The sequence below is a fragment of the Sorex araneus genome, chromosome 2 (assembly GCF_027595985.1).
Source record: "Sorex araneus isolate mSorAra2 chromosome 2, mSorAra2.pri, whole genome shotgun sequence".
Taxonomy (NCBI): domain Eukaryota; kingdom Metazoa; phylum Chordata; class Mammalia; order Eulipotyphla; family Soricidae; genus Sorex; species Sorex araneus.
In genome coordinates, this window is record NC_073303.1 from 140,183,542 (window position 1) to 140,209,670 (window position 26,129).

A 26,129-nucleotide genomic window follows, 5' to 3' on the forward strand; every position below is an offset into this window, starting at 1 on the left:
TGTTTCTTTTTTTATGCACACCTAGACTATCAAGATAACTTGCTGCGGAGAGTGAAATGAATCAAAAGGAGAGGGACAGATATAGAATGATTGCATTCATTTGTGGGATGTTAAAAAAAAAATCGTATGAAACTAATACCCAAGGCCAGGGAAAATGGGCCAGGAGGACTAGTTAATGGTTGGGAATTACTAGAGGGTGTGGGGATGGAGCATAGTTAAGGTAGTTGAGGGTCCATTATGACATTAGTAGGAAATGACCACTCTGGACAAGAACTCAGTGCTGAAAGTAGGTAAAGGGATATTTATGTATTGCAAACCATGGTGCTAAAATGAGAGAGAGAGAAAGAGAGAGACGAGAGGCGCCTGCCATAGAGGCAGGGTGGGGTGCGGGTGGCTTGTGGGATGGGTGGGAGGAACCTGGGGACACTGGTGCTGGGGAATTATACTGGTGAAGGGATGGGTGTTGGAACAGTGTATGACTGAAACAAATCATGGACAGCTTTGTAACGCTATCCACGGTGACTCAATAAAATAAAATTTTAATTAAAAATAGACGGTTTGCTATTGTCTTTCAGCAATAATTAGACTTCTCATAATTTATTTAGTGAATAGTCTCAACAGTTCTGCAAAAAATGGGCTGTTTGGAATTGAGAAAGCTGAAACCTGTAGGGGGAACGCTACAGTTAGTGGATTGAAAGCCTCACTTTCCTACTTGGTAGAAACCGAGCAGTGCCTGCTCCTCAAAGCTCTGAAGACGGGGCTGGGAAAGGGCTCAGCCCCCAGGCTCTGAAAGACACCCAAGGGGTGGGCGCGCACTCCTCCTTTCAGTTCCTAGACGTCCCCGCTGCGGGTCCCGGGTCGGGGGCGGAGCTCGGGGCCGCCGCGGGCAGCGCATCCCGGGCGGGCGGAGCCTGCGCCGGGCGCCTCTTCTGCTGGTCGGGCCGCGCTGTCGGCGGCGGTGCGGTGAGTATCCCGGCCCGGCGCTGTGCGGCCGGCGAGGGGCGCGGGGTGGGCGCGCGTGGGGCCTGCGGGGGACTGTGCCTTGCACCCGAGCCCGGGGCCGCGCGGGGCTGCTCGCTTTGCGGGGGTGGGGGGAGCCGAGGCGAATTCTGGGGGTCGGGAGGGAGCCCCAGGGTGGGGGGGAACCCCCGGGGGGCCTGCGTGAGGATTGTGGGGCTGCGCCGCCCGCACCCCCGCGCCCCTCGCCCGCCCGCAGCATCCTAGTCCGGGAGCTGAAATGTGCAGAAGCCGCTTTCTTCCCTTCGAGCCGGGTGCTGCCGAGCCGGCTGATTCCAGCCTGGGCCTGCGGGCCGAGGGGTGTGCAGGCACCTGGGGGTCCAGAGCTCCAGACACACCTGGCGGATTCTGCCCAGCCAGTGCCAATTGACCTCTCTGCCTGCGGACTCGTGTGGTCCCCTTACCGGGCAGTGCTCGGCCTGGGGCAAGCGGAGGAGCAGAAGCCGAGGCCCAAGGAACTGAACTGCAAAGGGCCTCGGGCTGGGCGTCTGACCCTGCCGCCCCGGCAGTGATCCGTGGCGAGTGGGCGAGTGGGCGCGCGGCTGGGCAGCTTATTCGGGATGGGGGACGTGGAGGCGGCCGGGAGGAACAAGCAGGCCTTTCCAGACGTTTGGGAGGAGGGAGGTGATGGTCGTTTGAGATCTGAACAAAGACTGCAGTTTTTTAAATCTTTCCCTGTAATATTTTCTTAATAGACCCCCCTCCCCCCCTCCCCCCCACTTTTGTTAAGAAGAAACATACACGGCTGTTTCAGTTCAGGTTCAGTCCATGGCATCCCATATAGGCCCAAGAGCACTGCCAGGAGTAATTCCTGAGTGCAGAGCCAGGAGTAACCTCTGAGCATTGCTGGTGTGACCTAGAACAAAAACAAGAAGGGAGGGAGGGAGGGAGGAAGGAAATATACTGAGGTTGCAAGAAAGTAAGGCAATCTTTATAAGGAAGGGGTAGAAGTCAAGTTCAGGGTGAGAAACTGGGCCTCTAAGGAGAGGCCGACTATGAGAAAGATAGTTGGAAATGATCACTCTGGATAAGAGCTGAGTGCTGAAAGGAGGTGAAGAACAAGCATGATCACCTCTCAGTACCTGTATTGCAAACCATAACGCCCAAAAGGCAGGGAAGAGAGAGGGGGAGAGGAGATAAGAGAAAGAAGAGAAGAGAGATGCTTGTCCTAGAGGCAGGCTGAGGGTGGGAGCTGGAAGGCGGGAAACTGGAAATGTTGTTGGTGGTAGGAAATGTACACTGGTGAATGCCAGGGTGTTGGACACTTCAAACCCAATCAGGAACAACTTTGTAACTATGTATCTCACGGTAATTAAAAAAAAAAAAAAAGAAACCCAGTAACAACAAAAAGAGAGGTGGAGGGCTGTTAGAGGGCAGGACTGAAGTGCTGGAATGTGACTGGGGAGGGGACAGTGTGATGTGCTGATGGACCCTATTGATCTTTTTTGTAATTCTTCTAATCTAAACCAAGGTTGTCTCTCTAAAACTTTCTGTATCTGTCTGTGCATTTTTGAGAGAAAATCAGAGACTTGATCAAATTATAGTCATCTCTTAAAAAGAATTACTGAACTGCTTCACCAACCACATACTCTAAGGGTGTGATAATAAAACCAGCTGTTTTTATATTTTATATGCTATTTAATATAAGAAGTGTCTCCATTTTTTATTTTTCGTTTTGGGGACACGCCCAGTGATGTTCAGGGGATATTCCCTCTTGGCCTTTGTTGTCTGGGGGTAGCTCCTGGTATTGCTAGGAGGTTGGGGAAGACTGTCTGGTACCAAGGATGGAACGGGGCTTGGGTCTATGGATTCATCTCTCAACCCCTTCATCTCTACTTTATGCTACCTTTTTGCTAATAGTAATGTGTACTTTCCCCAGAGATGCTTGCAAATGATTGAATCATCTTGTATTTGACCAACTAACCTTGATGATCTTGAGGATTCTTATTCAAAGTGGGAACATCAAAAGTAAGTTGGGGTGAATTTATTCCCATGTATTAATATTACTTTTTTTTCTTGCTACATCAAGCAATACTCAGAATTTACTCTTGGCTTTGCACTCAGGGATCATTGCTGACAGGGCTCAGAGGACCTTGTAGGGTGCTGGGGGTCAAACCCGAACCAGTCATGTGTAAGGCTCTACCTGATGTAGTTTCCAATCCCTCTTTCTCTATAAGTTTTAAGCCATTGATGAGTGATGATTTCTCAAACTTCTGAGTTTCTGTTATGGATTCCCTGGCCCCAATTTAGGAATTTGAAATAATCTCTGAGTGGTGGGGCCTAGAATATGATGATCACACTGTGGGATTCTCTGATACTGAAAATGACGGACAGTTTTTGAGTTTTTCCTTTGAGATTTGAGCTTGTTGGTGCATTTATTATGAAAAAAATGAGATCAATCAATCACAATCACAATATCCTGTTAATCACCGATTTCTCGGGCGGGCTCAGTAATATCTCACTTCGCCCTTTCCCTGAGATCTTGGAAGTCTATCTCAACTTGGCCCTCCTAATGATGTTGCACTGGGGGCTTTTCAGGTCAGGGGAATGAGATCCAGCTTGTTACTGGATTTTGCATATGAATACACCATGGGAAGCTTGCAAGGCTGTCCCATGTGGTCAGGAAACTCTCAGAAGATTGCCAGTTTCTCCCAGAGGGAGAAGTAGGCTAAAGATACCGCTTCTGAGAGCTTGATTTTAAGTCTCTCTCTGGATGTTGGCCGTTGATGGGATTACACAAACCTGGGTTCCTCTGCCGGTACCTTCATGCCTGAGGCCTGTCCGAATGTGTAGAGAGGAGCCTCCAGCATGGCTGTAGCTAGGTTCCGGTGGTCTTCGGGGCCGCCGGGAGCTCTGCTTGGGGTGGGGAGGGAAGCTGGAGCCCATCCCCTCCGAGGGGCCCCTGGGAAGACAGCCAGGCGCGAGCAAGAGACTCTCTTGACTCAACTTACATATTTAACAAAATGAGTACTGTAACATCCATTTAACACCATGCTCTTGGGGCTTATTTAGAATGTATTTTTTCAAATGTTCAATAAATGAATAGCTGCAAATTACTTAACTAAAATTTAAGTTAAAAGTGATAGTGCTGAGGGGGCTGGAGCAATAGCACAATAGGTTGGGCGTTTGCCTTGCACACGGCCGGCCAGGGTTCAATTCCCAGCATCCCATATGGTCCCCTGAGCACCGCCAGGAGTAATTCCTGAGTACAGAGCCAGGAGTAAACTCTGTGCATCGCTGGGTGTGACCCCCCCAAAAAAAGTGATAGTGATGGGGCTGGAGTGATAGCACAGTGGGTAGGGTATTTGCCTTGTATGCGGCTGACCTGGGTTCGATTCCCAGCATGCCATATGGTCCCCTGAGCACTGCCAGGAGTAATTCCTGAGTGCAGAGCCAGGAGTAACCCCTGTGCATTGCTGGGTGTGACCCAAAACAAGCAAAAAAAACCCCCCCCATAAAATTAAAGAGATGTGATGTCTATTCTTCAATCCAGTGTTATTAATTTTTTCCATACCTAGCAATGTTCAAGGCTTACTTCTGGCTCTGTATGCAGAGATCACTCCTGGCAGTGCTCTGAGAATAGAACCTGGGTTGGCTGCCTGCGAGGCAAGTACCCTGCCCCCTGTATTATCGCTCCAGCTCCCCAATCCAGTATTTATACACTTTTATTAACTGCAATTATCTCTAGACTTTGTTTTACTGCCACTGGAGTAGTTTATTTTGTTTTGTTTTGTGGGCACAATTGGTGGTCCTCAGGGATCACTCCTGGCAATGCTGATGATTGAATCGGGGTTAGCTGCATGCAAGATGAGCACCATAACCCTTGCACCAACTGTTGAGCTTTATCAGAGTGTGTTAAAACTTCATTTCTCCTCTAATTTGCCTTCTAATAATTTTATTTGCAACATTTCCACCTACATTGATCCTTTAGTAATTCCTCATATTATTTACCAAACTAAGCACAACCCACGGGTCAATTTGAGGCATTAGGAATACAGAAAATGTAACTCTCCTTGAGAATTAAGTTAATATTACTGAATATATTGATTTGAGTTATTCTGAATATAACTCAATTTGAGTATATGTTGATTGAATTAAATCTGATATTTTAAAAATAATTTTGAATTAATTCTAGATTTTTATAAAAGGTATAAAAACTCTGCAGAAGCAATGTCTCTAGACTGTGAACTAAAGCCTTAGCCCCACGCTGGCCGAGGAAGAGAAAGGTCTTCCTTTCTTGTTTTTTTTTCCCTTTTCGGGGAAAAATGTCGTGGCGTCCACCATTTTATAAGAACCATTAAGGAGGTACGAACTTGGTGGCTCGGGAAGGAAAAAAAAAAGAGGGATGAACTTGTAACAGCGGGACACACGGGTGATCTCGTACCGGTGCGTTCTCCACCGAGATGCGACCCGGGTGGCCACACGTTTGTGCTGCCACTCTGCTGCTGATCGACCATGATCCAGAGGCCAGCTAGACTACTTTTGGTACTAGCAACTGCTTGCAGCAATGTCTCTAGACTGTGAACTAAGCCATAGCCCCATGCTGCCCCAGGAAGGGAAACGATGCAATTTCTAACATAAATCTCCCTTGACTTAGTTACTAAAATACTAAAATCCAGAACTCCCAAACCGCGTGGCCACAATAGCGGCCGTGCAACTTCATATCTCTTCATTCTCAGCAATGGAAAACTAATTATCAAATGCTTCCTTGTCAGCAGGGCTGTTTTTGGGAGGGAAACTCCAACGACAATAGTGAGTTTTGTGTTTAAATATGGAATGTAATTAAGGTAAAGAGAAAGTGAAGTGAAATTTATCAGCTACGTGGTGGGGTGGGGAGGTGGGAGGTATATTGGGGATTTTGGTGGTGGAATATGTGCACTGGTGAAGGGATGGGTGTTCGAGCATTGTATAACTGAGACATAAGCCTGAAAGCTTTGTAACTTTCCACATGGTGATTCAATAAAATAAATTAAAAAAAACTCTGCAGAGAATTTATTCAAGTTCCTTTAATAATTAGCCCCTTACATGACCCTGGTTCAATGATCCAAGTGGTTTACTAAACCACAGTCTTTTTTTTTGTGTATTTCACTCATTTTCTTGCTAATGTCCTTTATTCCTGTTCCAATATACTGCACAGGATTATGCTCTGCAGTTTGTCTGCATCTTCTCTAGTCTCAGAGATTCATGTTCTTTATAACTTTGACCATTTTGAAGATTACTGTTACTTTATAAAGTGGATTTGTTTAACATTTTCTTAGGCTTGTCATGGAGTTACACATTTTTGGCAGGATTGCTTGTAAGTGATGCTGTTCTACCTGCAGTAGATCAATGATTCATGAGCTGTGCAGAAGTAAGGGGAGGAACAAAATATCAGCTTTACTACTGGTGCTGCCCCAGGAGGGAGGAGGGGGGAGTTGCACCAGCTGCTCGGGCTGTGCTGTGTCCGCTAAGGCTGGTGCTTTGCAGGATTACCGATGCCTTAAGAGATTTTAGAATGCTGTTTTTTAATGTTTTTATTTGCTCTTGTCTCTTTCCCTTGGGTGTTTGGTAAATATTTATGGACTGACACCTGGTATTGTGTCCTTCCACGCCCCCCCTCCCCATGGTGTGATATACAGGTTCTTACCAGTGTTTCTTAGAGTTCACACAGATTTCCTTTTAGTCTTTCTAGCTGGATTTTTTGTTTGGTTTTGAAGGGAAGGCACCCAAGATGTGCTGAGGAGGCCCTGGGGACAGACCTGATGATACCAGGCTAGATGGTTTAATGTTCTTTAGATCCAGTAAGTGGCCCTAGTCGGCCTCACATGGTAGTGTTTGGGGGGGCATGCAGTGTGGGGATCAAACACAGGGCCTTGCACATGTGTTAGGCATGAGCTTCAACCCTTGAGTTTATCCTCCTGATCTCCTTTGCTGTTTTAATGTAAATTAAATGGGAATTGAATGGAAAGTTTTGAGAATACACGCAAGTGGAGGAAAAAAGAAAAACCAAAGTTACTCATCACCTAACATCAATACTTCTCTCAATATTTTGCCAGTCTTACTTAATTTTTTTCCTCCATTTTGGGGGTTGAAATTTGCATATTTGAAAATAAACTGTAAAGATTAAAATGTCAGGAAGGATAGAAATAAGTCCTGAGTGAGGATTACGCTTCAACTCCCTGAAGAGCCCTTTGGTGCTTAGCAGGATGCTTGAAAATATTAGGGCTGTGTGTGTGTGTGTACACATATCTATATAACAACCACATTATTTTGAACTAATTGTAGGCTAGTGGAAGGGAAAGGGTGGTGAGTCTTGCCCTAAAATAACTTCTTTCATGTTTTTTTCTCAACAGTCATGAGGAGTCCCCAGTCCTTATTTAAGATGGCTTTGATTTTACTGAAAAAGAAATTAACTTCTTTTCTTTCTTCATAGTTTTCGGGGCCACACTTGGCTGTTCTTAGGACTTAATCTTGGCTCTGTGCAAGAGGGGTCACTCCTGTTGCTAGATGAGGGGACATACATGGTTCATGCCAGGGATTGAATGGGGTCTGCTGGGGTCTGCTGCATGTGAGGCAGGTTCCATACCTGCTGTACAATCATTTTAACCCAAGACATTTATTTTCAGGAGAATTCAGGATCTCTCATTATTACTTAAATATGTCCAATCTGATGATGTTTACCCAAAAACCAAGTTAGAGTAACCTGCCCCAAAAAGAACTTTGTTGGGAGTTGGAGCAATAGCACAGTGGGTAGGGTGTTTGCCTTGCATGCAGCCAACCCAGTTTCAATCCCCAGCATCCAATATGATCCCTTGAGCACTTCCAGGGGTAATTCCTGAGTGCAAAGCCAGGAATAACCCCTGTGCATTGCTGGGTGTGATCCGCCCCCCCCCCAAAAAAAAAAGCCAAAACAACAAAAGAAAGAACTTTGTTTAAAAAAATTATAAGAGCATGGGCTGAAGCAAGTACAGGAGCCAAGGTACTGGCTTTGCCTGTGGCTTACCCCCGTTCCTGGTACCTCATGGTTCCCTGGGCACTGTCAGGAGCAACCCCTCACCCCCAGCTAGGAATAGTCTGAACTAGGAATAACCCCTCCACCCTTCACTCCCAACACTGTGGGGTGTGACTGCCCTTAAAAAAGCATTATATGGGGGCTGGAGCAATAGCACAGCAGGTAGGGCATTTGCCTTGCACGCGGCTGACCCAGGTTCGATTCCCAGCATCCCATATGGTCCCGTGAGCACCGCCAGGGATAATTCCTGAGTGCAGAGCCAGGAGTAACCCCTCTGCATCGTCGGGTTTTGGGTTGACCCAAAAAAGCAAAAAAAAAAAAAGGCATTATATGTTCACTGAAAGAAAAACAGCACATTACAGAGAAAAATAGAAGATATTATAGCCCTGTACTTCATACTGTAGCTTTAGAGATATCATTGGCTTGGGAAGCATTTTGATAAAGTTCAAGCGTAAAATTTGTTGGTCGATAGCTGTTACATTCCCGGGAATATATGAGGTGTGTTTTGGTACTTCACATCATTAAGTTCAGGAGGGAGCTCCTTGAAAGACAGTTGGGAATTAGTGGGAGGGATATTAAAGACCTTTCACATCTTGGGTAGGAACCATGGTGAGCGGGGGAGAGAGGGAAGGGCTCAGCTCAGGCTCTGCATGTTGGAGTCCCAGGTTGGATGTCTGATGCTGTACGGTCCCCTAAACACGGCCAAGAGTGGCTCCTAAACGATAAGTCAGGAGTAAGTTCCAAGTACCATTGACTGTTGCCCCACTCCACCCCTCATCTCCAAAAATAAAAAAGGAGAAGAAACCAGGATAATATCACACTGAGGCCACTTCACATGGCTTTCTGTACACAAAAGCTTAGAAAAAGGGGAACTGATTCTCTCTCTCTCTCTCTCCATGAGCAACGGGATGACAGTGACAGTGACTCTCTCTCTATATATACACATATATATAGATGTATATGTAGATATATACATTTTGTTTTATTTTTTTACTAGATCTCAGATGGTTTCAAGTAGCAGAATCAGTAATAAAGCACTAATTATGGAGTAATCATTAGAAATGGCCCCTTGTATATTATGTTTCTTACCTTTGGACAAAGTCCATAGGCTTTTATATTCCAACAAATATTGAGAAATATTATTCTCTGGTCAGTCCCACTTTATTACTACTTGGGTAGGTTTTTAAATCTCTTCAGACCACACTTCCTGTGTGAAAGGGCACGGGAAGTGTGTGCTTTCTGCCTCTTAACACTGCAGGACTGTGGTCACAGTGTCTCCAGCTATGTGAGTCTTTCTGTCAGGGAACTCGCTTGCTTTTAGCAGCTCTAACAGTGTTTCCCAGGCTTCTGTTTCCAAGATCGAGGTTTTTAATCAAAATCATTGCCTGTCCTAGATGAATGCCACAAGAGGTTGGTCATCTGTTTAATGTTACCTGGAAAGAATAGTTGAAAGCTCCGGGAAGTCGTTTGTACAGATAGTCTCAGAGAAGGCCACCAACAGGAGTTTTTCGGGGCTTGTGTTGAGGCCACCCAGGCACCCAGAAGAGTGAGCCATCCCCATGTGGAGTTGATGGTAGAAAGGCAGGTTCTAGAGCCGACCTCGTGTTCTGGGTTGGAAAGGCGGTACAATGGGAAGGTGCTTGCCACCCATGGAGCCGATTAGGAACATATGGCACCCTGAGCCCCACCAGGAGTGATCCCTGAGTACAGAGCCAAGAGTAAGACCTGAGCGTTGCCAGGTGTAGCCTAACACCCTCCTCAAACAAAACTAACAAAAACCAGCTGTATGGTCTCGGGCCTGTTACTTAATTTCACTAAACCTTAATTTTCCTCATCTGTGAAATGAATAGGGTCAGAATTACTGTTTTAAGTGTGAGATCAGAGTTACATAAGTGAGTTCAGGTGGCTTCACCCTGGTGCACGGCATAGATAAGCATACAGATCAGTTGCTCTTATTAGCTGCTATTAGGCTTTCAGCATCAGCTCCCTGGTATCTTCCTGGAAACCGAAACACAGTGCCACTGTTAAACTTATTCCTGAGTCAAAACCTGTTTTTTCTGGTGCAGACCTTGGAACCAAACCCCGTATGTAACTGTGTCCAGGTGGATATGCTTTCTGTGGTCCTCTCAGACTAACAGAGCTAAGGTTTGGGAATACTGTAGCACTGTTGTCCCATTGTTCATCAATTTGCTCGAGCGGGCACCAGTTACGTGTCCATTGTGAGATTTGTTGTTATTGTTTTTGGCATATTGAGTACACCACGGGTAGCTTGCCAGGCTCTGCCAGGCTCTCGGTACAGAGCTTGCTGGGCTCTCCGAGAAAGACGGAGAGATGGAACCCAGGTTGGCCGTGTACAAAGCAAATGCCCTACCTGCTGTGCTATCGCTCCAGTCCTTGGGAATACCACCCTTCAGTAACTATAAGCCTGTTTTGAGGGTTGCTAAGGTCATCTTTTTGCTTTTTTTTGGTGGAGGTTGGGGGGCATCTACCCTGAAGTGCTTAGGACTCACTTCTGGCAATGCCTGGGGGACAATATGGGTGCTGGGAGTGGAATCTGGGTCTGCTGTTTGCAGGGTAAGCACCCTCCCTGCTATGCTGTCTATCCAGTCTCTTTGAAAAAGAAACGCTCCCATGTTTATACCTCTCATTGAATAACAACAAGAAGAAGCTCTGTTTTCATCGTAAAAGTACAGTTTATCACAAAAATTTGAAAAGAAAAAACAGTTCTAAGTAATCATTTCCTCCAAATACAATTATTGTTAGCTTTTAGATGTATTTCTAGAATCTTCTTATTTCTTTAACCTTTAGGGTAATCATACACAGTTTGTTTTATGACTTTAACTTTGTTAGTGAATATCTTTTTCATATGTGTTTCCATTTTATCACTAGGTACAGAACTCATTTTGGTTTACATTCTGTCAGTTTGAGGCTGTGCATGGTTCCCATGTTGTTTTATACTTGCAATGCTACTTCACTTCCATTACTGGAGCGTCAGTAATCTTTCAACATGGTTCCATATTCCCTTTCATCCCCGACCTCTTCCAGGTCAGTTCGCCATTCTGTTTGACTGCCTTGTGGTTCGATTTTATTGGCTATTATATAATCCCTTTTAAAATTTTTTGCCTTTTGGGTCACACCCGGTAATGCACAGGAGTTACTCCTGGCTTATGCACTCAGTAATTATTCCTGGCGGTGCTTGGGGGACAATATGGTATGCTAGGAATCAAACCTGGGTTGACCGTGTGCAAGGCAAATGCCCTATCCACTGTGCTATCACTCCAGCCCCATATAATCCCTTTCATTGCTTCTTTAGACTCCATGTATGAGTGAGTCCATTCAGGATTTATTTTTTTCCTTCTGACTCAACTGTCACCCTCCAATCCCATCCAAGTTGCAGTGAACTGAAAGATTTCATCTTTTTCTTTTCTTTTCTATTTTTTTGGGGGTCACACCCGGTAATGCACAGGGGTTTCTCCTGGCTCTACATCAGGAATTACTCCTGATGGTGCTCAGGGGACCACATGGGATGCTGGAAATCAAACCCGGTCAGCTGCGTGCAAGGCAAATGCCCTACCCACTGTGCTATTGCTCCAGCCCCAAGATTTTATCTTTTTCTCATAGCTTAGTAGTGTTTTGTTTTGTATATACCACCATTTTTTTTATCCATTTGTCTGTTGTTGGGCATTTCAACTCTTCCAGTTTTTTTGGGGGGAGGAGGCTGCGGGAGCCACACCTGATAGTGCTCAGGGTTTACTCCTGGCTTTGTTCTCAGGGTCGCACCTGGCAGTGCTTGCAGGACCAAATGAGATGCTGGGGTTTAAACTTGGGTTGACTACATGCAAGGCAATGCCTTTGCCCTGTCCTAGTTCTCCAGTCCTCATTTCTTTTTTTTTTTTTTTTTTTTTGCTTTTTGGGTCACACCTGGTGATGCACAGGGGTTACTCCTGGCTCTGCACTCAGGAATCACCCCTGGCGGTGCTCAGGGGACCATATGGGATGCTGGGAATCGAACCCGGGTCGGCTGTGTGCAAGGCAAACGCCCTACCCACTGTGCTATTGCTCTAGCCCCATCCAGTCCTCATTTCTTAACATCATTGTAAATGATGCTGTAATGGACATAGGCTGCACATATTCTTGTGTTTGGTTTTGTTTTGGGGCCATACTTGGTGATGCTTGGGGGTTACTCCTGGGTTTGCTCTCAGGAATCACTTCTGGCAGTGCTCGGGGCACATATGGGATGCTGGGGCTCTAACCAGGTCAGCCACATGAAAGGCAAGCTTCCTACTTTCTGTGTATATATTCTCTGGCCCTGGTGTGCTTATATTCTGGTGGATGAATGTTCTTGGGATAGATGCTCAGGAATGGAATTGTTGACAGACCTCCAGTCTTTTTATTGAATCACCATGAGATGGTTAAAAAAATTTCATGTTTGAGATTCAGTCATACAATGATCAAACACCCATCCCTCCACCAGTGCACATTTTCCACCACTAATATCCCCAGTATCTCCTCCCCACCCCATCCCAACCCTCCCGCTGCCTCTATGGCTGACAATTTTCCCCATTCTCTCTCTACTTTGGGGCATTATGGTTTGCAATATTGATACTGAGAGGCTATCATGTTTGGTCCTTTATCTACTTTCAGGACATATCCTCCATCCTGAATGATCCACCCAACCATCATTGACTTAGTGATCCCTTCTCTATTCCAGCTGCCTTCTCCTCTAGCTCATGAGGCAGGCTTCCAACTATGGAGTAATATTCCTGGCCCTTGTCGCTATTGTCCTTGGGTATTAGTCTCATATTATGTTATTTTATATTCCACAAATGAGTGCAGTCTTTCTATGTCCTTCCTTCCTTCCTTCCTTCCTTCCTTCCTTCCTTCCTTCCTTCCTTCCTTCCTTCCTTCCTTCCTTCCTTCCTTCTTCTTTCTTTCTTTCTTTCTTTCTTTCTTTCTTTCTTTCTTTCTTTCTTTCTTTCTTTCTTTCTTTCTTTCTTTCTTTCTTTGTCACACCTGGCATTGCACAGGGGTTACTCCTACCTGTGCACTCAGGAATTATCCCTGGCGGTGCTCAGGGGACCATATGGGATGCTGGGAATTGAACCCGGGTCAGCCGCGTGCAAGGCAAACGCCCTACCGGCTGTGCTATCGCTCCAGCCCCTGTCCCTTTCTTTCTGACTCATTTCACTTAGTATGATACTCTTCATGACCATCCACTTACAAGCCAATTTCATGACTTCATCTTTCCTGAGAGCTGCATAGTATTCCCTTGTGTAGATGTACCAAAGTTTCCCTAACCAGTCCAGATCTCCAGTGTTAAGCATTGTGCCGTAGTTCTGTTGATTAGTTAAATTAAAACTATGCTAAAAAGTACCGAAGCAGAAAGTGTATAGCTTGGCTACACTTCAAAAAATGAACATGCCTGTGTATTGGTATATAAACTAGTCTTGTATGTAAATTAGTCCCATGCCATTGTGAATCCCAGATACTTCACCCCTGTTTTTGAGGAGCACGTTTTTGTGGCTCTTGCAGAGGAGAAGAGCTTTTACCTTCTCTGTTTTTTCCCTCTTTGGATCAAAAGATGCACTCTGGGGGACACTGATAGTTGGAGGCAAAATGCCTCCCTAGCAGGCAAGCAAGCACAAGACTGAGTGTGACCCCCTCACTGTCCTACATGCACCAAGTGTGCTGCTGGTGGCTTGCTCTCTGGGATCCCTGGCACCACTACGAAGCTTATAATAACCAAGTGTACACCCCATCCGCCATGAGCACTGCAACCAAAAATGTGCACGAGCTCTATGAAAGAAGAGTGACCCCCAAAGAGCATGTGTGTGCTCCAGAGCCATGTATGTGTGACTTCTGGTCATCAGAATAGCAAGAAGGGGGGCAGAAAAGGGACTGGAGGTAGTACAGTGGTTAGGCAACACATGTCTCCTGACAGACCATCCACGCCCCCATCCCTGGCATGGCCCTAGAGGTCCAGCACTGCTAGGTTGGTCCCAGTGCAGGGTGGGAACTGAGGGTGAGGCCAGTGGGACTGTATTTAAGGCTGTGATCAGCTCAGAACAATAAAGCGTGAGGTGCCTCTCCTTACCTTCTCCCATGCTGTATCTGAAAATAGATTTTCTTCTTGGATCCCCAGACACACAGCCTGGGTGATAACCCAGAGAGAAGCTCTGTGCTGTGTGCTGGTGGTGGGAATCTCCTTCCTCTAAAATTCTCCGTGTTTCTGGTCTTGAAACTGTAATTGGAGAATTCCCATTAATGGTTAGTCAGGATCCACTGAGGCCAGCTTTTCAGTCTGAGTTTGGGAGAATCCTTCAGGATTGGATTCCCATTTGAAACAGAATGTCTTTGTGATTGCCTTTTAGAACTGGCTGGCACCAGGAGCAAGCACTGAGGCACTGCTGCATCGGTTGTCATCAAGCCTGTCATCAGATGGAGCAAGTTTGACTCGCAGCATCCGGCCTGTGGCGTGGTGGAGAGATTGGGTTCACCTAAGGAGAGACATGGGCTTCAAAATGACTTTCCTGCTTTCTTACAAATACCGATTACTGTTACTCTTTACCTTATGTCTCTCCGTGGTTGGTTGGGCCACCAGTAATTACTTTGTGGGTGCTATCCAGGAGATTCCTAAAGCGGGTTTCATGGCGAATTTCAACAAGGTCTTAGTTTGGGGGAAGGAAGAAACTCTGACCAATGAAACATCTCCGAGGAAAGCAGACCTCAGCAGCTGCCCATCTCAATCTCCCTACCTAAGTAAGTACCTAAGTAAGTGCTTTTCGGCTTTTCTCCAGTATTCTGTAAACTTTGGATTTAAATGTAACATGTATAGAAACATACTTAATCCAGTAGTACAAAGAGTCTTGAGGCTTGAGAGAGAGAGCATAGTGGGAAAGGTGCTTGGCTTGTATGCAGCTGACCCAGGATCAGTCACCGGCACCACGTATGACCTCCTGAGCCCCACCAGAAATGATCATTGAGTGAGAGCCAGAAGTACGTTTTTTTGTTTGTTTTTGCTTTTGGGGTCACACCCGGCGATGCACAAGGGTTACTCCTGGCTCTGTACTCGAGAATTACTCCTGGTAGTGCTCAGGGGACCATATGAGATGCTGGGAATCAAACGTGGGTTGGCCACGTGCAAGGCAAACGCCATACCTGAAGTAAGTCTTGAGCATAGCCAGTGTGGTTCAACTTCCCACCTTCTCAGCCCCATGGAATCTTCCTAGTTCCTCAAAAATTCTCTTGGTTCTTTCAATCACTACTTTGACTCTAACGTTTTAAAATCAAGGGCCGGTGAGCTAGTACAGAGGCACTGCCTGTTGCCATACCTGGTTCAATCTGCAGCACTGCATGGTCTCCCAGTGACCCTGGGAGTGACCCCCAAGCACAAATCTGGGGGGAGCCCCAAGAATTTCTAGATGTGGCCAAATTGTCCACACACTCTCCAGAGCAAACAGCTCTCCCCTCCTGCCTCCACAGACCCTTTCTGAAATTCAGTCACAGACTTGTCTTCCATTCGGATGGTTCTTTCGCTTCTCCATGGAGTCATGATGAAATCAGTGCTTTTTTTTCCTGATGGTGGATGGAAATGGTTCTGCTCACCCTGTTCACAAGTCAAGACAGAAGTGAGAATTATTACTGAAATGCAGATCTGACCATCAACCCTCTGTCCACATTCCTCCCAACATGTGTTAAACAGTTAATGCATTTATAAAAATTGATGGGCCGCTGGATTCATAGGGTGTGTAGGTAGTAGTGATGAAGATGGCCACTGGGCACCTCAGGAGGAAGAAGAAAGGATTGAGGGAAGCCAGATGGAGAGGTGGAAGAGCCACTGAGGTGCTCAAAAGCAAATGCCAGTGAAAGGGAGCAAGGGGACCCGCTGATGACAGAACTGTCACAGGAAGTTCAGTCAGGGCCTGGGAGCAGAGACACGTGAGTTAAGTGAGGTTTGTTTTTATCCAGGCTGCAGAGGGAGGTTCTCATATTCCAGCATCTCTGTCCTGTGGCAGCCGTAAACTTTTCTAGAACTCCCTTCCACCCCCGCACCAATTTCACAGCATTATTAATTAGGGCCCTGCTATTATGGCTCTGTCTCATCCACTGAGGAAAGGCTCCTTTTCTCATACCTTCAGGCAGCCTTGTGAGCTCTCAGCTTGTTGAAGCAGCGGAGGCTTGGTTACGTCTGGACACAGGGAGTGAGCCTGCTGACTGGAGCCAAGGAAGGGCCTGAGGTGGTCTTTCTTGGAGTGTAGGTTCCAGCATCTCACACTTTTATAGCCCTGAGCTATAAAAGTTCATTTGGTGTTTCAGAAAAGCTCAGGTCCCCAGGCAGATTTCTGCCACCTCTTTCCAGTCTGTATTCCTGTTCATTTCTGTTAAAGAGGTAGGGGTGAGCTTTGCATGGGAGTTACCAGGGATGACCCTTGGCCTTCATCTGTCTGGGCATCATACAGCCACACTGAGCAAAGTGCTTTTTGTGGGTTCTTTCTGAAATGCACAGGAGCCCATTCTTTTTGTTTGTTAGTTTATTTTGTTTGGGGGCCATTTCCAGCTCTGCTCAGAAGTTACTCCTGGGTCTAAGCTCAAGGGATCACCCTTGGCAGGACCTGGGAACCATATGGGGTACTGTCAATCGAGCCCTGGTTACCCACTGTGCTAGCTCGCCAGCCCCAGGAACTTATTCTGGCAGTGGCATGTATACCTGATGGTGTTGGGAAGTCTTATAGGTTTCTGCTTGTCAGAACTAGGATAGTCCCCAGAGGCCTGTGGGTCCTGTCAAAGAGCTTGATGTTTTGTAATGTTCTTGTTTGGGTGTGAGGTGGTGTTGGGATATGCCATACATCCTGGCATTGCTTAGAGGCTACGCCTGGCTTGGGTGAACATGTGGTCATGTGATCGAACCAGGCTTGGCTTCATGTAAGGCAGCTCCGACTGTCTCTTCATCCATGTTACTGATTTTTATTAAGCTTGTTTTGGGGGGCCGCACCCATCTGTATTCAGGGATCATTTCCTGGCAGTCTTGGGAGACCATATGGGGTGCTGGGGGTTGGTCCCGATCGGCTGTGTGCAAGGCAAGCAGCCTGCCCACTAGACTATGCGTCCAGCCTTGCAGGTACTTGATTTCTGGAAGACCACACTTACTTTTTCTCTGAACTTTGGAAAGGAAAAGAAGATTGAGCAGATTGCTCAAGCTAGCCCTGATCCTCACTAGAACTCATCTCCACTCACAAATGAGCCGCAGAGCCAGACTTGGCTTATGCAGCTACTAGGGTATGTTCAGATACATCTGTTACTTGCTTTTGGAGGCAATAACCTGAGTCTTGTGAACCTGTGGCGATAGTTGAAGTAAGGCTTTGCAGAGACGACAGCAACAGCTGACACACACAGAGTGGTGACATGTTCTTGGTCCACCTCTGACCCTTCAGCATTTGCTTAGTCCCCCAAGTGATTCTTGCTTCCTGTTTCTGTTGCAGGAGGCCAGAGCAAGCTCATTTTCAAACCTAATCTCACTTTGGAGGACGTGCAGGCAGAAAACCCCCAAGTGCATGGAGGCCGGTACCACCCGGAAGAGTGTAAGGCTGCCCAGCGGGTAGCCATCGTCATTCCACACCGCAACCGAGAGAGGCACCTCATGTACCTGCTCGAGCACCTTCATCCCTTCCTGCAGAGGCAGCAGCTGGAGTATGGCATTTATGTCATCCACCAGGTACGGGCCAGGCTCTGCTCCAGAACTGCACTCAGGGACTTTCTTCTGCTTTATCTTGGGTCAAAGCAGCAGAACTCTCCTCCTTTCCGCTTGAAGAGAGTAAAAGATACTTACCTCAGCTGCGAACTTAGGGGGCTAAGTTCTGGGAGCTTTTACAGGCTCTTCAGTGAAGCTTGTAGAGAGCCTGTTTTATTTTTCTTGTTGGCCAACAACTGCTAAAAGCTTTTCTTTTGAGAGGTATATGGCTTCCCTCTGTATTTGCTATATATGACAAGTGAAATGTCAGAATTGCCCACTTTTAAAAGATTTATGCCTATTTTTTTCCCTTTTTTGGTCACACCTGGCGATGCTCAGGGGTAACTCCTGGCTCTTTATTCAGAAATTACTCCTGGTGGTACTCAGGGGACCATATGGGATGCTGGGAATTGAACCTGGGTTGGCCTTGTGCAAGGCAAACACCCTACCTCCTGTGCTATCGCTCCAGCCCCGATGCCTATTTTTAAAAGGCTCCATTTTTTTTTAACTTTGGGCTTATAATAATTTCTGAGGGCTTTGGGGCCATACTTGTTGGTGCTTAGAGTCTGTTCTTATCTCTGCCTGGGAGTGAGTCCTGAGGTGCTCAAGGGACCTTTTGCAGTGTGGGGGATGGAACTGGGGGTCAGCGCATACAGCAAACACCTTCTGTCCTGGACTCTTTAATACTGTTAGTCATTCTGCGTACTTACTCAGGGCAGCAGCCCCCAGAGTATCAGATTTTATGAGCAGAAAGTGTCTGCCTTTTCTTCCTCTTTTTCAGGAAAGTACTATGATAACTTTCGACAACTCCTTGTGTTTTTGTTATGAGAAACTGTTCTATCAAAATGGTATTTATTCTTAAGGAATTTGATTCAGACTGCCAAGAAAAATGTAGTAACACAACCTCTTTGGTCGTACTGTCAAATTGTATATGTGTGTTTGTGTGTGGGTGGGTGGGTGTGTATTGTGTTTCTTTTTTTTTTCTTTTTGGGTCACACCCGGCGATGCACAGGGGTTACTCCTGGCTTTTCACTCAGGAATTACTACTGGTGGTGCTCAGAGGACCATATAGGATGCTGGGAATCGAACCCAGGTCAGCCATGTGCAAGGAAAATGCCCTACCCGCTGTGCTATCACTCCAGCCCTCTTGTATTGTGTTTCTTAACCAGTGACAAAGGTCCTTTCCTGTCATTGTGAGGATTAGCTTCTACCACTCAGTCTTATAAAACAGGATTCTCTTGTAGTGATTCCAGAAAACTGTTAAGTAGCTTAGGAATATTGGCAGTCGTCTGTGTTTATAGGTTTCTCAATCCTTTCTGGCAACTCTGTTTCTTGGATTGGATAAGACAGAGTTAACAGTGATGAGTGATGCTAATTGGAACTATCAGTGTATAAGAAAGATGTTGCAAGGAGCCAGGCAGACAGCTCAGCAGTCAAGGGTGTATGCTTTTGTGTGCTGGGATTTGAGTTTGAACCCTGGAATGAAATGATCATGATCACTACCAGGTATGATCTTAGGGCTCTGGAGTCTCTTTCTCTTTTTTTTCTTTTTGGGTCACACCCAGCGATGCTCAGGGGTTACTCCTGGCTCTGCACTCAGGACTTACTCCTGGCGGTTCTGGGGGATCATCTGGGATGCCAGGGATCAAACCTGGGTTGGCCATGTGCAAGGCAAACACCCTCCCTGCTGTGCTATCGCTCCAGCCCTCTGGAGTCTTCTAAGCACGCTTGGGAGCCCGCATCTCACTAATAAAGAATGGTAATACAGTTTTGTTTTACCACACTCCGGGGTTACCCCTGGTGGTACTTGGATGATCATGTGGTGCAGTGGACTAAGAGTGAACCTCCAGTATGCAAAGCATGCATAATATTTGAGCTATCCCCTCAAGCTGAGATTTTGTAGTTTTATATGGAATGAGGCATAATTTTTATCAGTGTTTTTTAAATTTTATTTTATTGAATCACCGTGACAAAAGTTACAAAGCTTTATGGTTTAAGTCTCAGTCATATAATGATCAAATTCCCATCCCTTCACCAGTGCCCCTGTTCCCCCACCAAGAACCCCAATATACCCCCCTCCCCCCCTGCACCTGAGTGGTCAATGATCTTCACTTTATTCTCTCTATATTTTGGATACATTCAATTCAACAGATAACTGGCTATTACTATTTGGAATTTTACCCCAACAATAAAACCTGCTGAAAAGGCATCATTTGATAGTTTGTTTTCCATTGCTGAGAATGAAGATTATAGGAGCTTGCGCGGCCGCAGTAGTGGCCGCGTGGTTTTGCTTTTCTGTTGTTTTAGTTCAGTTTACAGTCTAGATGCATTTCTATAAGTCTCTGGGTGCCAAAATGGGTTGGTAGCCCTCCCGGATCATAGTCTTTAAGGAGCAGAGGGGCCGTGTGGTGCGCGGCTGCTCCGGATCTCATCTGGGCCGAAGGCGTGATTTTTATCAGTATTTTTATTGTAAATAAAATTGATATTATAAAATTATATGTGTATGTTGTATGGGTGTATATGATGTTTTTGATTTTGGGCTTATACCTGGCTGTGTTCAGAGCTTACTCCTGACTCAGTGCTCAGGGATCACTCTATGTGGTGCCAGAGACTGAACTGATGTTACTTGTGTGCAAGGCAGAGCACCTTACCCTTCATACTGTCTCGCTAGCTCATAACTTAATTATTTTAAAGGCGCAATTTATTAGAGTTCAGTATATTATTGTGAAGCAAGTCTCTAGAACTTTTTCTTCTTGCAAAATTAAACCCTGTAACCATTGAGTAACAGCTCTTACTAAAAGGCCTATTTTTTTTCTTTTTTTGGGTCACACCCAGCAACCCAAATGCTCAGGGGTTGCTACTGGCTCTGTACTCAGGAATTACTCCTGGCAGTGCTCAGGGGACCATATGGGATGCTGAAAATCAAACCCAGGTTGGCCGCGTGCAAGGTAAATGCCCTCCCCGCTGTAGTATCTATCGCTCCAGCCCCCAAAGGCTTTTTATTATTATTTTTTTTAAATATTAGGTAATCAACAAAGGCTTTTTATTTTTTTTTAAATATTAGGTAATCAGCAGGTATGAAACATGTGAGAAAAGCCATCACTGTGTCAGAGATCTTGTCACCCCCATTGTCCTGGAGTGGCGTGAGAACTTGGCCAGCTGCTGTTTCTGAACTGTGCCAAGCCTTGTTGGTGTCGGGAGCTTCCTGAGTTGTAATTTCTATCTCGACAGGCCGGAAGTAAAATGTTCAATCGAGCCAAACTCTTGAATGTGGGATATCTAGAAGCTCTCAAGGATGAGAACTGGGACTGCTTCATATTCCACGATGTTGACCTGGTGCCTGAGAATGACTTGAATCTTTACAAGTGCGAGAAACAGCCCAAGCACCTGGTGGTCGGCAGGAACAGCACCGGGTACCGGTAAGACAGGTGTGCTGGTGGTAGCCTGACCCCACTCCTCCAAGCTAAGGGCTCCCAGTGTCTCCCAGCATCCTTGGCAGCAGATGACACAGGTAAAAAAAAGAGCAGGAGAGGGAAGAGAGAGACCAGGCAGGAGATTCCCAGCCGCACCTCCAGCCCCTACTCAGTGACCTTCGCAAGGTTCCACACAGCTCTGTCTGCTCCTGTCTTTTGACCTTAGGAGGCCCACAGAGCTGCCTGAGGGGTCTCAGGGCACCCTTCAGGCTTGTGTTGTGAGGCTGACACCTGTTTAGAGTTCTCAGTGTTCTGATGGAGGAGATTGGGGTGTGGAGCGGGCAAGGGGCATATGGCCCCAGCAATCGGCTCAGGAGTCAGGATACCCAGGACAAATATTTTTCCCACCTTTGGCCCTTGTGAGAAGTGCCTGGAACTGTCATTTTGTTTTTTATTATTATTAATAAGGTAACGTAGCTTGCAAAAGTATTAATATGTACTAACATTAATGTTAGTATTAATCACTGTATCACTGTCATCCCGTTGCTCATCGATTGCTGGAGTGGGCACCAGTAACATCTCCATTTGTTCCTGTCATGTGCTAGTGTAGCTCAATGGCATCTGCTCGCTCCAGGAAAATGAAGAGCATGTTGTTGTTACTGTTTTTGGCATATCAAATACGTCATGGGTAGCTTGCCAGGCTCTGCCGTATGGGTGGGATATCCTCGGTAGCTTGCCAGGCTCTTGAGAGGGGCTGAGGCTTTGAGCTTCTATAGTTGAGCTGGAGGTGGTTTGTGTGTGTGTCTCCCACATACCTAACTTTTGGCTGTTTAATTTTTTAGTATTAATTCTGTACATTAATATTGCTAACTATACTAATATTAATAAACATAAATGCAATTATCGTGTTTGTTATTGTTTATTAACATTAACGCCATTGTATGTTGTAGACATACAATGTTTATACATCACCACCAAAATAGCACAATCCTTTCACCACTGTCACTAGATCCCACCTTCCCCTAGACCCGCCAATCCAGTTTGTAACCTCAGTTACAAAAAAAAAGTTCATGTTAAGAGAAATAAATCATTCTCCTTCTGATTTATTTCACTTAACATGACCCTTTCTTTTTATTTTTGGGTCACACCCAGCAATGTAAAGGGGTTACTCCTGTCTCATGCACTCAGGAATTACTCCTGGCGGTGCTCGGGGGACCATATGGATGCTGGGAATCAAACCTGGGTCAGCCTCATGCAAGGAATCCTTCTGATTCTGAGCTCAGAGATCCCTCCTGGTGGGGCTAAGGGGAACATATGGGGTGCTGAAGATGGAACCTAGCTGTACTGCTTGCAAGCAAGTGCCTGACCCCCTCTGAGTTAGTCTGACACCAGAGTACTGTAACCAAAGTTTAAGGAGCCAGGTTGTGGACTGTAAACTGTTAGTGGGCAGCACCTCTTCATTCCAGAGTTTATGTCTTGCACCAGAGTCTGATTACGTCTTGGATCATTACCAAGTCAGTAGTGCCGTTTCTTATTGGTGCTTGGCAGGCCCTGCTTACCCTCTGATTCTCTGTGTCTTATTGAACCTGCTCATATTCCTACAGTTAGAATCCTTTAGCAGAGTCTGTAACTATGGCAACAAGTCACTGTAATCTTGGTCATGAGTAACTTTCTTCTGAGAACTTTATTTTCTTTTGTTTGTTTCAGTAGTAATAATAGCCATTTCTAAGATTTTAGAGGGGGGGCGGTCTATGTAAGTAAATCTGCTTCCATAAGGAAATTCAGTAAGGTCCTCTTTTCTGCATCCATTCTCAGAACATAGACTACTGAACTAAACGTTTCGGGCCCTTTCCTGTTAGGTGGCATGTGTCATGCATTTGTGTGTGTGTGTGTGTGTGTGTGTGTGTGTGTATGTGTATTTTCTCTGTTGGCTTTTCTCATCTGGGAAAAAAAGAAATATCTAGTTTGCCCTGGAATACTTTGAATTGAAATGAAGTTTGAAGCCTTCCACATATTCCTGTTTATTTATTTAGTACCACCTATATAATTTTCCTGCCTTCGTTTGCATTTCTGAATGGTAGCAGTGTTATATTTGGAGTTCTGAAAGTTAGTTCTGGAGGTTGCTATTTTGCCCACTAATCATATAATTAAAGGTGCTCTAGGACTGAAAGGTGCTCTAGGACTGGTGCCTCCTGTTGTGTGTCAGGATCTCCACACTTGCACCCTCTGTCCTCTTCTCAGCCACTGCATTACCCACTGCAGAAACTCCAAGGGTATCTCAGTCCCCAATAATTCAAAGAGAATTGACCTCTTCTTAAAGTGGTATTGCCTTATATCCTTTGTTTCTATAAAGGCACTACTCTCTACCTGGTGTCCATGCGGGAACCTCAGGGTTACTGAGGTAGGTTGGATTTTTCAGAAAAACTAATTTCCAGTGGAGAATGCTTGCACACAGGGGCAATTTGCAAACGCAGTGTGTGCAGTAAACTGTCTCTTATCATCCCCACCCTATCCCCTAAACAAAGATTAGAGCTAAAAAAGCAATGTATTTGGGGAGAAAATATTGCACACAATACATCAGATAAAGAACTAATATACAAGATATATGTGAAGCACTTACAAAGCTCAACAAGAAAAATCCCAACAATCCATCAAGAAATGGGAAAGGTGGGGCCAGGCGCTAGCACAGGAGGTAGGTGATTTCCTTGCACTGAGCTGACCTGCTTCCATCCCTAACACCCCTTATGATCCCCTGTGCCCTGTTAGGAGTGATCCTTGAATGCAGAGCCAGGAGTAATCCCTGAGCACTGTGTGGTGTGACCCCCAAACCAAAAAACAAAACAAAAGGCAAGAGGAAATGAGCAAAAACTTCTTAAAAGAAGACATGGGATGGCCAGTAGGTATATGACAAAATAATCGTCACTTATTATCAGGAAAATTCAAATCTAAACAACAGTAAGATACCATCTCACACCTGTGAGGATGGCTCAGATCAAAAAGATTGAAAACAGCTAGTGTTAGCAGAGATGTGGTGAAAAAAAACCCTCATTCACAGTTGGGAATGTTATTTGGATCAGTTTTCATGGAAACAGTATGGAGACTTCTATAAAAGCTAAAAATAGAGCTACTAGTAGCGCCATTTCTTGGTATCTACACCTGAAACACAAAACAGAAAATAAAAATATATGCACACCTATGTTCATTGCAGTGTTTAGTACAATAGTTAAAATATTAAAACAACCCTGATGTGACAGGTGAATGGGTGAAGAAGTTGAAATACATATAAATAATGGAATACTATTTGTCACAAGAAAAGGTGAAATCATGCAGTCTGCAATGTGGGTGGAACCGGAAGATAGTCATGTTGGGCAAAATAAGTCTGAGGGAGGAGAACAAATACCAGATGATCTCACTCTTCTCTGGAACATAGAGATAATCCAGGGGAATGGACAGTTTCAACTATGACAAACCCCCAGCCTTGGATTGCAAAATCTTGCTGTTTTTTCGGTCACACTCTACTGAGTTTTCTTTTGGCTCTGCTTAGGAGTCACTACTGGCAGGGCTTGAAAGACATTTGGGGGCGCCAGAGATCAAACTTAAGTTGACTGCTCTTCTCTCTTTCCAGCCCGGGGTCACAGAATTTATTGACAATTAAGGGATATGTGGGGTGAAGGAAGATCAGATCCAGAAGTGACACAGGGACAGTCGTGGAAGGTCACGGGTGCTTTGGTTGTGGTGGTTCACAGTAATTTTGTGTGATCACCTTCAACTACTATTACCTAAACTGTAATTAAAAAAATTAAAAATTACTACCCTCCTCTCAAAAAAGGGTCTGGAGAGATAGCACAGAGGTTAAGGTGCTTGTTTTGCATGCACCCTATGGTTAAATTCCCAGCACAGCATCTGACCTCCCAAGCCCCTCCAGAAATGATCCCTGAGCACAGAGCTTGGAGTATGTTTGTGTGTGACTGTACTATCTCTCCAGCCCCTCAAAATAGAAGGTTTAAAAGGAAAAAAGAATGTTGGTGGAGGGTATTGAGCACTTTGGTGGTGATGAGGTGAGGTAACTGTATATTAAGACCATAAAAATTGGGGCTGGAGAGATTGTAGAGTGGATAAGGTCTTGCATGTAGCTGGCCCGAGTTTGCTCCCCAGCACCCCATATGGTTCCCCAAGTTCTTCCAGGAGTAACCCCTTGAGCACAGCCGGCTATGGCCCACCCTCCTCCAAAAGACCATAAAAGTTAACACTATAGAAAACACTTGACCTAAATTATAATAAAAATAAATAAATACAGCATGTTCATGCATTCCTGCTCAGCCTGGACGCAACCTCAGGATCCTTGGCCCAGAGCCCTTGGCAGCCAGCTGGTCACTGAAGTGGCAGGTGAGGCTCAGACTCATTCACGTCTGAAGTCAGGCTGCCCATCTCAGCCAGCTCGAGAGAAGCAGTATTCGTTGGGAGCCTCCTTGCTTCAAGCAGAGATGCGCTCTTTCCTGGACAGAGAAGAGAGTACCTGGAGCATGTCGGAAGAGTGGCCAGGCCCGAGCATCCCTAGAGTGCTTGCTCCAGACTCCGAGTTGTTCTCACATTCCTAACTTTTCTGTCCTTTTTTCTCTCTAGGTTACGTTACAGTGGATATTTTGGGGGTGTGACTGCCCTAAGCAGAGAACAGTTTTTCAAGGTGAATGGATTCTCTAACAACTACTGGGGATGGGGAGGCGAAGACGATGACCTCAGACTCAGGTGAACAACGGAGACGGGTCCCCTTCATGGGGCTCTGCCGACAGTGGCTGTGGGAAGCCGTGCCACTGTGTTTCTTCTGGGGGCCAGACCGCTGGCCGTGAGGCCTCAGAGTCTACCGGGCATTTTGTGGGGTGGAAGGAGGGCAGGATGATGGATGGCTCTTGCCCCTGGCAGTGTGGAAATGATGGGCTGGGGTGTCTGTTGCTTGCTTGGGGGAGTCTGGGAGCAAGATGTG

General features: G+C 45.8%; 1 protein-coding gene across 2 annotated transcripts in view; it reads left to right on the top strand.

Moving 5' to 3' along the window:
- The first annotated feature begins 842 nt into the window (after positions 1–842).
- B4GALT4 (beta-1,4-galactosyltransferase 4) overlaps positions 843–26,129 on the top strand; it is a 44,339-nt gene continuing 19,052 nt past the window's right edge. The window contains exons 1-6 of one of the 2 annotated variants that reach the window (XM_055126564.1): positions 843–963; positions 2,897–2,985; positions 14,380–14,767; positions 17,488–17,720; positions 20,967–21,154; positions 25,772–25,894. In XM_055126564.1, coding sequence (XP_054982539.1) covers positions 14,518–14,767; positions 17,488–17,720; positions 20,967–21,154; positions 25,772–25,894 — 794 coding nt within the window. In that variant the 5' untranslated portion in view covers positions 843–963; positions 2,897–2,985; positions 14,380–14,517. The remainder of the gene's footprint in view (positions 964–2,896; positions 2,986–14,379; positions 14,768–17,487; positions 17,721–20,966; positions 21,155–25,771; positions 25,895–26,129) is intronic. The other variant, XM_055126565.1, reaches the window with a different exon arrangement.